Below are 12,342 nucleotides of genomic sequence, written 5' to 3'. Positions count from 1 at the left end.
TCTGGGTTGCATGGATTGAATAGCACATTGTTTCCATTTGCTGGTGAAAGAAAAGTTATTATGTTGCACCTGCTTCATTAGACCCCTTGGACCTGAAAACCTGCTGCTTCGAGGAGCAAGATTGAAAAATACCAAAGAAATATTTGGTAAGTGTCTTCTTGCTCTCAKTGTTGTCGTCATATTGCTTTCTGTCCTCAGTTATCCTCTTTTGTCCCTAGTTGACCAGTTGGTTGTTGTCTATGCATGGTTCACTAAAGTTCCACTCTTGATTTGCAGGTGTAGCAGTTTACACTGGGATGGAGTCTAAGATGGCCCTGAACTACAAGTGCAAATCCCAGAAGCGCTCTGCAGTGGAGAAGTGAGCATTAGGATATTCTACACCTCTACAGCAACACTGAACACTTCTGAGTTTCTTCTTCTCAGATTTCAGGTTCAGCTTTACAGTAAGTATATCAGAGAGTGTGAATCTTTGGTGTTTTTTTCTCAGGTCCATGAATACCTTTCTGCTCATCTACCTGGGCATCCTGCTGTTTGAGGCCATCCTCAGCACCATCCTGAAGTACGCCTGGCAGGCTGAGAACAAGTGGGACGAGCCCTTCTACAACCAGCAGACAGAGCAGGAGAGGAACAGCAGCCAGGTCAGTCACTGTCTGAGACACTTTATTCACACTGGTAAATCACTCTCTTAAACTGATGATCTTTGATTTTATAGTATTCTTGGATACGTATTCTATATTTACAAATAGTTTGTTGTTTTTGTGGATAATGCAGTGAAGGTGGGAAGATGTTTTCACTAGGGCGGTAACGGTCATGGGTCTTTGTATGATGGTAATTGGCCAGCCAAATGACTATGGTCACTGTCATAACCATTTGAATAACTAAAATAAMAATTTCAGACACACACAACCATTTGAATAACTAAAATAATAATTTCAGACACACCTCCGCTCCTGACTGCATGTGCTGCTGTAGAAATAAAATGAATAGAACGGGTGTCCCCATTCAAGTCATTGATGGCATAATGGGGGGACCGGCGGCCATTGCGAGGAGCAATGCAGGTAGAGGTAATTTGCTTATAAACCAACTTCTGTTAGGCTAAATCAGAGGACTGCGGTATCAGGTTACATATCCTTACCTTGATGAAATGAGGCTGTTCTGAGGGCGAAAGGGGAGATTTGAGCAGTGCACCAGAAAATGAGTTGGAGTTTCCCTGAACACTAGTTGTATGCATGTGTGTATGTATGTGTGTGTGTGTATATATATGTACAGTTGAAGTCGGAAGTTTACATACACCTTAGCCAAATACATTTAAACTCTGTTTTCACATTTCCTGACATTTAATCCTAGCAAAAATMCACTGTCTTAGGTCAGTTAGGATCACCACTTTATTTTAAGAATGTGAAATGTCAGAATAATAGTAGAGAGAATGATTTCTTTCAGCTTTTATTTCTRTCATCACATTCCCGTTGGGTCAGAAGTTTACAATACACTCAATTAGTATTTGGTAGCATTGCCTTTACATTGTTTAACTTGGGTCAAACGTTTCGGGTAGCCTTCCACAAGCTTCCCACAATAAGTTTTGTGAATTTTGGCCCCATCCTCCTGAAAGAGCTGGTGTAACTGYGTCAGGTTTGTAGGCCTCCTTGCTCGCACACACTTTTTCAGTTCTGCCCACAAATGTTCTATAGGATTGAGGTCAGGGCTTTGTGATGGCCACTCCAATACCTTGACTTTGTTGTCCTTAAGCCATTTTGCCACAACTTTGGAAGTATGCTTGGGGTCATTGTCCATTTGTAAGACCCATTTGCGACTAAGCTTTAGCTTTAACATCCATGCCATCTATTTTGTGAAGTGCACCAGTCCCTCCTGCAGCTTAACACCCCCACAACATGATGCTGCCACCCCTGTGCTTCACAGTTGGGATGGTGTTCTTTGGCTTGCAAGCCTCCCCCTTTTTCCTTCAAACATAACGATGATCATTATGGCCAAACAGTTCTATTTTTGTTTCATCAGACCAAGGGACATTTCTCCAAAAAGTACGATCTTTGTCCCCATGTGCAGTTGCAAACCGTAGTCTGGCTTTTTTATGGCGGTTTTGGAGCAGTGGCTTCTTCCTTGCTGAGCGGCCTTTCAGGTTATGTCGATATAGGACTCGTTTTTACTGTGGATATAGATACTTTTGTACCCTTTTCCTCCAGCGTCTTCACAAGGTCCTTTGCTGTTGTTCTGGGATTTATTTGCACTTTTCGCACCAAAGTACGTTCATGTCTAGGAGACAGAATGTGTCTTCTTCCTGAGCGGTATGACGGCTGCGTGGTCGCATGGTGTTTATACTTGCGTACTATTGTTTGTACAGATGAACGTGGTACCTTTGGGCATTTGGAAATTGCTCTCAAGGATGAACCAGACTTGTTGAGGTSTACAATTTTTTGATTTCTTGATTTCTGGCTGATTTCTTTTGATTTTCCCATGATTTCAAGCAAAGAGGCACTGAGTTTGAAGGTAGGTCATGAAATACATCCACAGGTACACCTCCAATTGACTCAAATGATGTCAATTAGCCTATCAGAAGCTTCTAAAGCCATGACATKATTTTCTGGAATTTTCCAAGCTGTTTAAAGGCACAGTCAACTTAATATATGTTAACTTCTGACCCACTGGAATTGTGATACAGTGAATTATAAGTGAAATAATCTGTCTGTAAACAATTGTTGGAAAGATTACTTGTGTCATGCACAAAGTATATGTCCGAACCGACTTGCCAAAACTATAGTTTGTTAACAAGAAATTTGTGGAGTGGTTGAAAAATTWGTTTTAATGACTCCAACCTAAGTGTATGTAATCTCACGACTTCAACTGTGTGTGTTTGTGTGTATGCATGCACTACCGTTCCAAAGATTGGGGTCACTTAGAAATGTCCTTGTTTTTGAAAGAAAAGCTAATTTTTTGGGCCATTAAAATAACATCAAATTGATCAGACATACAGTGTAGACATGGTTAATGTTGTAAATGACTATTGTAGCTGGAAACGGCTGATTTAAAATAAAATAAAATAAAAAAAGATTATCTACATAGGCGTGCAGAGGCCCATTATCAGCAACCATCAGTCCTGTGTTCCAATGGCACGTTGTGTTAGCTAATCCAAGTTTATACATTTAAAAGGCTAATTGATCATTAGAAAACCCTTTTGCAATTATGTTAGCACAGCTGTAAACTGTTATGATTAAAGAAGCATTAAAACTAACCTTCTTTAGACTAGTTGAGTATCTGGATCATCAGCATTTGTGGGTTCGATTACAGGCTCAAAACGGTTAGAAACAAAGACCTTTCTTCTGAAACTCGTCAGTCTTTTCTTGTTCTGAGAAATGAAGGCACTCACTTTTCTATTCAAACTTTCCTAATCACACAAAACACACAGGCACCCCATCTTCCAACACACCCGTACTGCCCCCACYTATACACCCATACATACCCACATACTGTGCCTTCTATGTCCTCTCTTTGAAGTGTTTTTATTTCTGCCCTGTTGATTCCTGCCTAATTTCYGGCTTTGAGTACTTTTGTTTTCCAGTTCCTTGTATTTGGGGATTTTTTTATTTTATGAATTGTCTTTTATCWATTTATAAATACTATAAATAAATAATAGAATAGAAATTATTTAACATCAGTCTTAACTCCAATAAAATACACTATACTATTATTTCCCCGTTTTTATTATTTTCCACCCACTTCCTTGTTGACAGATCCTGAAGTTCATCTCTGATTTCCTGGCGTTTCTGGTCCTGTACAACTTTATCATCCCCATCTCGCTCTACGTCACTGTGGAGATGCAGAAATTCCTGGGCTCGTTTTTCATTGGCTGGGACTTGGACCTCTATCATGAGGAGAGCGACCAGATGGCTCAGGTCAACACTTCTGACCTCAACGAGGAGCTGGGACAGGTCTGGACATAAAGCACTTCATTACTGTATGGCGCCCCATGCTCAACGTCATCGCAGAGTTTGTGTGTTATGATCAGCCTCTGTGTGTGTGTGTGTGTGTGTGTGTGTGTGTTCTAGGTGGAATACGTGTTTACGGATAAAACCGGCACCCTGACGGAGAATGAGATGCTGTTCCGTGAATGTTCAATCAATGGTATCAAATACCAGGAAATCAATGGAAAGCTTATACACGAGGGGATGATGGATGACTCGCCTGACGGACCTGTGCCTCCTCTYGTAAACACCATTAAAACCTCTCATATCGCCCAAGTGACTTGCAATACATTATTTATCCATGTGTTGTCTGTGCATTCATTAAATATACATGGTTAGGTCTGCATTTCCAATCATGTGTTAAACAATTATTAATTGACTGTCCTCATGGATTTGGACCCTCGCACTGGTTTGATGACTCTAAGTACTTTTCTCATGTCTGTCTCTCTCGCTCTCCGTCTGTCTGCCACCTCTCAGAGTCGGGAGGAGTTGCTGTTCCTGAAGGCAGTATCGCTGTGTCACACAGTGCAGATCAGCTACGAGCAGCCAGGCGACGGCCCGGGGAACCCCTTCTCCCACGCTAATGGCTTCTCCTCCCAGATGGAATACTATGCCTCCTCGCCGGATGAGAAAGCACTGGTGGAAGCCACTAAAAGGTACCRAGGAGGATAGCTGTCATGTTTCGCTGTTCAACCCATTTYTACTGTTGTTGGTAAATCAGATTCATATATATGTAGCTATATGACCAATGCTGGACACACAGGTCTTTATGGACATACAAGCACTCAGACAAATGAACATTTATTGAGACAAATAGTTTGAGGTTCACCACATTCCAGACCACAGTCTGCATATTACAGTTATGGTCATGGGTTATGTATGGGCGACAGTCTGCATGTTACAGTATTTATGGTCAGCAATGTCACATGAAACAATTTAATTGCAGGATGGGGGTAACCTTTATTGGTAGCCATGGAGAAGTTATGGAAATAAAAACATTTGGAAAGTCAGAAAAGTAAGTATAATRTTCTATGGTTAAAAAGACGGACATTTAATGTTGATGATGAACCTCTACTGTGCATAGAAAGTGATGTAAAACCTATTATTCCCGTGTCCCACAGGTATAAACTACTCCATGTACTAGAGTTTGATGCAACCCGAAGGAGAATGAGTGTCATATTACAGACACCCTCAGGTACAGTGATTTCTCTCCATATTAGACAAATTGCTCATTCATAAACATTGTATTAGGATTTCATTACATTATGTAACCCACCTTTGATTTGGTTCTGCAACATTGTTCAGTTCATTTCCCTAACTGTTGCTGCTACCCTGTATTTCATATCTGGCCCATACTCACTATGACAATGCAATATATTTTATCTATTGCTGTAGGGGGGAAAGTACTATTTACAAAGGGAGCTGAGTCCGCCATTCTTCCCTTTACTAAAAGTGGAGAAATTGACAAAACAAGAGTACATGTAGATGAATTTGCCTTGGTGAGTATACCACATCACATCATATTAGACAAGGCACTATTTCCAGCCCTTAAGTACAGCAGATTTTTGCTATGCTGAATGCCATCTTTTATTGTCTGTGCTGAAGAGCACCAGTGCAGCTGGGTTGCCTCCCGTCCTTTTTTCCATGCGAGGGCTCTCGTGGCCGATTTTTGACTCTTGTATTTATTTATTTTTTACAACAATGTAAATATTACTTGTGGTCCTTTCCCCCAGAAAATCAATAAATCCTACAACTTAACAGACAATTTATCCAGACATCAGGATCTACAGAGATTTGTTTTTGATTTGTGATTGGCAGGCGAGTGTTTATTTGATATAAAGCCAGTCCCTGTCAGCTCCTCGTTTCTCTTTCTTCCCCTTCTTCAGAAGGGCTTGCGGACGTTGGTGGTGGCCTGCAGACACTTCAATGTGGAGGAGTATGAGGAGGTGGACCGGCGGCTCCACGAGGCCCGCGCGGCCCTGCAGCAGAGAGAGGAGAGGCTGGCCGAGGTCTTCAGCTTCATAGAAAAGGACCTGGAGCTGTTGGGAGCGACCGGGGTGGAGGACAAGTACGTCAACAACACTGTTTGGTGTCTGTCTTGTCAAGGGTTAGCTCATTATGAGCACCAAGCAATGATATCAGAAAGGTGTCTGAATACTTTCCGAATGCACTGTATATACACTGTACTTCATGTTTTTGATTTAACCGACCTGGAAGACCAATCAATTTCAACTTTTATTCTGAAGTAACTTCATATTTCCCAGCTAGTCAGATATTAGTTTAGAAAGACTTGAAATTGGCATGGGCGTTAACTAGGTGGCAATCTAACAGCTAGCTGCTTTTCAAAAGTCGATAACTGGTTAATTTGACCCCCCTCCAAAAATGTTTTGGGGACCTAAGCATTTCTCAATGTTTATCAACATTACTGTAGCTTGCAAATTAATTTGATCATGCTTTGCGATACACCTGATTTTTATGCTGTTTTAGTCCAGACAACMTCGCCTTGTCACCTACAGTAGAACCTGATGAACAACAAAGTTGGTCATGCTTTTTTGTCCTACCAGATCCACGATAAGGTTCTAGCTAGTGTATCCCTCCGGTTTATCAGGTCCCAGGCTCCTGTGACTGTTATGATWATTRATTTACAAGTCAATTACAATTAGCTTTTTGGTTTAGCCCCATCTGTACCTGATAGAGCAGATCTAGTCTCACGTGTGGAAGTAAGCTGTCTGGCAAGTAAGCCGTCATGCAAGAGACTCAATGTGATGGAGACTAGAGCACATCCAGAAGTTCTGGCGGAATGGACACACATTTGAGTGCCCCAGGATTGGTCCATTTACTTTGCCGTTAMAATTTATGCTATGCAATCCTCCGAATTCATTGGGGTAGTTCCATCCCATAGCAAATAGCTGGAAAAACAATTGAAGCATTGTTCACACGGCCTGTGCGCCCACGGAGGAGGAGCTGCTTCTGCTGGTAGTCACTGAGGGGRAGAATAGTAAGTAACTAAACTGCTTGTTTTGAACAATATATTTTTGAAACAGGAAAATGTACACATTTGCGCCCCACTTTTATGAGCAGTGGAAATAGAATCCATGAATTACAAATATACTGTATGTACAGTATCAGTCAAAAGTTTGAACACACCTACTCATTCAAGTGTTTTTCTTTTCTTTTTACTATTTTCTACATTGTAGAATAATACTGAAGACATCAATACATTCCTTGATTAATGTCCTTGAGGGGCTGGGCCCCTCAAGGACATTCAGAAACTTGTCCCAAAGCCACTCCTGCATTGTCTTGGCTGTGTGCTTAGGGTCGTTGTCCTGTTGGAAGGTGAACCTTCGCCCCAGTCTGTGGTSCTGAGCGCTCTGGAGKKGGTTTTCATCAAGGATCTCTCTGCACTTTGCTCCGTTGATCTTTTCCTCGATCCTGACTACTCTCCCAGTCCCTGTTGCTGAAAAACATCCKTACAACATGATGCTGCCACCACCATGCTTCACCGTAGGGATGGTGCCAGGTTTCCTCCAGATGTGACACTTGGCATTCAGGCCAAAGAGTTCAATCTTGGTTTCATCAGAATCTTGTTTCTAATGGTCTGAGAGTCTTTAGGTGKCTTTTGGAAAACTTCAAGTGGGCTGTCATGTGCCTTTTACTGAGGAGTGACTTTCYTCTGGCAACTCTACRYTAAAGGCCCGATTTGGTYGAGTGCTGCAGAGATGGTTGTCCTTCTGGAAGGTTTTACCATCTCCACAGAGAACCTCTGGAGCTCTGTCAGGGTGACCATCGGGTTCTTGGTCACSTCCCTGACCGAGGCCCTTCTCCCCCAATTGCTCAGTTTGGCTGGGTGGCCAGCTCTAGAAAGAGTCTTGGTGGTTCCAAACTTCTTCCATTTAAGAATGATGGAGGCCACTGTGTTCTTGGGGACCTTCAATGCTGCAGAAATGTTTTGGTACCCTTCCCCAGATCTGTGCCTCAACACAATCCTGTCTAGGAGCTCTACGGACAATTACTTCGACCTGGCTTGGTTTTTGCTCTGATATACACTGTCAACTGTGGGACCTTATATAGACAGGTGTGCCTTTCCAAATAATGTCCAATCAATTGAATTTACCACAGGTGGACTCCAATGAAGTTGTAGAAACATCTCAAGGATGATCAATGGAAACAGGATGCATATGAGCTCAATTTCGAGTATCATAGCAAATGGTCTGAATATTTATGTAAATAAGGTATTTCTATTTTTATATTTAATACATTTGCAAACATAAAAAAAAGAAAGTTTTTTCGCTTTGTCATTATGAGGTATTGTGTGAAGATTGCTGATAATTTTTTTCTATTTAATCAATTTTAGAATGTCTGTAACCTAACAAAATGTGGAAAAAGTGAAAGGCTCTGAATACTTTCCGAATGCAATGTATAAAAAAAWATGTGCACACCCCTTCAAATGAGCAACGGATGTAGCTATTTCAGCCACACCCGTTGCTGACACTTCGAGCACACWGCCATAGACAAACACTGGCAGTAGAATGGCCTTACTGAAGAGCTCAGTGACTTTCAACGTGGCACCGTAATAGGATGACACCTTTCCAACAAGTCAGTTCGTCAAATTTCTGCCCTGCTAGAGTTGACCCYGTCAACTAAGTGCTGTTATTGTGAAGTTGAAACGTCTAGGAACAACAACTGCTCAGCCGCGAAGTGGTAGGCCACACAAGCTCACAGAACGAGACCGCCGACTGCTGAAGTGCATAGCGCATAAAAATCCTATGTCCTCGGTGCAACACTCAGCAGCTTCATGAAATGTGTTTTAAAGTTGGGACCAACTCCATGTTAATGCCCATGATTTTGGAATGAGGTGTTCGAGGAGCAGGTGTCCACATACTTTTGGTCTTGCCTACCTCTGTGGTAGGCCTATCGACACCCAAAAGAATGCTGGTGGGAATGGGCTTCCATAGTTTTATGTGGCTCAGTGCAACCAGCAGGCGGCAGCTACTGTTACAATTTTAGTATTTAACAGGCTGTTACTGCAATTTCAGCTGTTTCAAAAACATTGCTCTGGTATTACCAATTATACTGTAGGAGTGTTGAGCTCAATGAGACAATTCTGTTTGGAGCCTGAACGATATATCGGTTCACCAATATTATCTGCTGATAGTGGCTTTTCACTGCTATATCGGTATCGGCCAATAATTCCACCGATATTCAATAAATAGTATGGAGAGAAAAAGCAATCTCATGCTTATCTGAATGAACACTTCTCATGATATCATTCATTTCACAATTTAAGAAATCAACATTTGAAGCATATTTCTTGGACTATTGCTGATTTTAATGACAATTACTCTTTTATTTCACTGGCGTCAAACAGTACATCGTTACATACAGTGAGATCGAAAGGTATTGGATCAGTGACACAAACAGCAAATACATCCAACAAATGTGTAGAGTCACAAGCTTGATGTAGTCATTGCGTACAATGAATATGGGACCAAATACTTAACTTTTTACTACTTTAATACACAAGTGAATTTGTCCCAATACTTTTGATCCCTTGACGGGGACACACACACACACACACTATGTACAAAAAATGCTGTAATTTCTAAACTGTTCACCTGATATGGATGAAAATACCTTACAATTAAAGCTGACATTCTGCACTTTAACATCCATAGTCATTGTAGAATTTCAAATCCAAAGTGCTGGATTACAGAGGCTAAAACAAAATTCACTGTCCCAATACTTTTGGAGCTCACTGTATATCGGTTTCGGTACATTTTGTCCCCCCAAGAATCTGTATCGGACCCCAAAAACCATTGGTCTGGCTCTTTCTGTTTGCACTGCTCTGCTCAGAGGGGGGCAACTGTCAGGTGAGTGTGATGCCCGACCTCTGGACGTGCTAATTTAGCAGCTTTACACAGCAGTATTGTCTCTCAAGAATTAATCTCTCTAAATGTCCCTTTGCTATTGTCAATGTGAAAACAGTCTTGAGGCTCAGCCATTGTTAAGATGGGCACTAGTGGCAGATCGCGTCCTCCTCTGTTCCTTGTCAACAGATTATTTATTTTTTACCTTGACAGCACATTGTGACTCACCAGCACCGTGCAGCAGCCTCCCTGTGTAAGGGTCAGGGGCTGGGCTCAGCCCTCCTGGGTCTAATGCACTTAGCCACTTAAAACATGACTCATGCCTTTCTACATGCAGCCATGCCTAGTGTGCTGCTGCTGAGCAAAATTGTGTTAGAGGGGCTTCAAGGCAAGCCTTTACAAAGGCTCAGGATCCAACATTGTAGCTCGTTTTTTGCGATTGTGTTGAGGGGGCCGTTGCAATGAAATGTAATGGGACGTATCCATGCTCCATTAGAACAATTATGWCACAAGGGCTCACTTGCCATTAGCTGCCTCTGGGTTAGATTTGCATGCATCTTAAAATGACGATCCACATCTACGCTGATTACTACATGTATTATATAGAATGCCTCAGACTTGTCTGGTGTACCTCCATGTCATTCACACATACTGAACAGAGTGGCCGTGGAGACACTAAAGCAGAGGCAGTCTGGATTTGATCATTGGTCAGTGAGTGGCAGTCCGGGAGAGACTTTCTGTTGGCATTTGTGTGTGTGCGCTTGCTCTGCAGTGAGACACAGACACCATCATGTTCTCTCTCCCTCCGTCCAGTAGTAATGGTACTTAGAGGATGCTGCTCTGTTCACCCCCAAAAATCTTCAAAGGAACAAGCTTCTATATGATTAATCTTAAGCACCCACTCTTTAGACTCTTAATCAATCTGGCTTTTACCACTTAGACATGTTAAAGTTATCTCTGTATTCAAATTACAGTGTTTCTAGTGTACATCAAGCTTAGGGTGAAGGATATTGACTCTAAGATTAAGTCTTGTTAGTTAGTTGATTGACTAATGGCCTGGTCTGACTATGACATCTCATTGATGCCCTCGTTACCTCTGTTGATTCTGATATCATATCAAKATCCATAGCAAATTAAATGGTAAATGAAACTGAATTAAGTGATTGGTTTGAGTCGTGATGAACCACACCCTACATGTTTACTTCAGGAGGATGATCTCAACACACTCCTATGGAATATGGATGTGTGCCAATTAGCTGCAGCAGCATAAAAGGGTCAATCTGCAGTTGCTACTGTACATCCATTTTTGGACTTGTAAATTACTGAAATAATGTAAAACTTAAATAAAAARGACAAGTATCAAAGAGCCGCCTGTCCCTTTTTTAATAACTGGGCATCAGCATACATTTCAGCAAATAACCACCTGTTTCATATAAACGTATGGTCTAAATTAATTGGTTAGGAGTGAACTTCATCGAGACGGTGCAAAAGAAGAGCAATGGTTTCTTTTATTATAATGTTTATACTGGTCACAATTAAGTTTGGTAGCAAAAGCTGTGTGYATTAAGGAATTAGACACCTGGCTCAATAGAAGCCTCTAAGCGCAGGTTGTGAATCAAGCAAATAAACGSCCAGGCTATTAATTGAAGTTTTACGGTATACCCATTGTAGTGCTGAGCGATTAGTGCTTTTTGAGGTCGTTTCGGTTCGATTATAAAAAATTATCACGGATTTCGGTTTTGATTWWAAAAAAGTCTACATAAAATGCATTATGAAATAATTACAAAATTATTCCAAAGCCCAAAATAGGAAACATTCAATTGCCAAAACATTGAAAATATTCCATTGTCTCAGGTCCACATTGMGTAGATATCAATAGAAAAATAGGAAATTGCAATGAAATAATAAAATATTTCAGTTGTGTGTGTGTATATTACTTGGTTTTTATTTGATGGCTTTATTCTTTTTTATTCCTTAAAGTCATCATCTCTTCTCAGGCAGTAGCAGCCAGCCAGCCAGACGTTCTTTCTGTGCTCCCAATATTGTACTGTCTTTAGTCATCCTATTTAGCTAGGCTAATCTGCCTAAAGTATGCTGCCGAGCTGTCTGATGAAATCCTTTTACTAGTTCTTCAAAGTAGATAAGTCGTACTTTCACAAACTGTCTCTATCCCTCTCATTGTTGTGTACATTCTTCTCTCATGCAGTATGTGTATCTAACCTAACATAGCAGGCTTAAGTGTATCCATCTCTGAGGCGGAAAGAGCAGGCACAATGGATGATGGTCATTGTCATTAATTACCATGTTTCTGCGCTGAACTAAGTTGAATATTTGCTTAATGAAAACTACAACTCCCTTCACCCCATCATCCCACATAGTACTTGACTTGATTTCTCTCGTGAATAATTTGATTTKGCTCTAGAGAAACGGCACATTGGGCTCACCCCCCCCCAAAAATTGGGGTTAATCGCTCAACTCATAAATGCCTTGTGAACTTAGTT

The 12,342-nt window shown here is 41.3% G+C and overlaps 1 protein-coding gene across 3 annotated transcripts in view; it reads left to right on the top strand.

Annotated features, from left to right (window-relative positions):
* Nucleotides 1-12,342, top strand: part of LOC111972240 (phospholipid-transporting ATPase IF) — a 67,536-nt gene that overhangs the window by 28,956 nt on the left and 26,238 nt on the right. For all 3 annotated transcript variants that reach the window (XM_023999181.1, XM_023999180.2, XM_023999179.2), the window contains exons 9-18: nt 82-146; nt 277-358; nt 488-638; nt 3,744-3,941; nt 4,059-4,217; nt 4,452-4,630; nt 4,921-4,989; nt 5,096-5,169; nt 5,370-5,473; nt 5,861-6,042. In XM_023999181.1, coding sequence (XP_023854949.1) covers nt 82-146; nt 277-358; nt 488-638; nt 3,744-3,941; nt 4,059-4,217; nt 4,452-4,630; nt 4,921-4,989; nt 5,096-5,169; nt 5,370-5,473; nt 5,861-6,042 — 1,263 coding nt within the window. The remainder of the gene's footprint in view (nt 1-81; nt 147-276; nt 359-487; nt 639-3,743; nt 3,942-4,058; nt 4,218-4,451; nt 4,631-4,920; nt 4,990-5,095; nt 5,170-5,369; nt 5,474-5,860; nt 6,043-12,342) is intronic.

Source organism: Salvelinus sp. IW2-2015, linkage group LG13 (genome assembly GCF_002910315.2).
Source record: "Salvelinus sp. IW2-2015 linkage group LG13, ASM291031v2, whole genome shotgun sequence".
NCBI lineage: Eukaryota > Metazoa > Chordata > Actinopteri > Salmoniformes > Salmonidae > Salvelinus > Salvelinus sp. IW2-2015.
The sequence above is the reverse complement of the archived record's forward strand: the minus strand, read 5'-3'. Positions and strand labels throughout refer to the sequence as shown.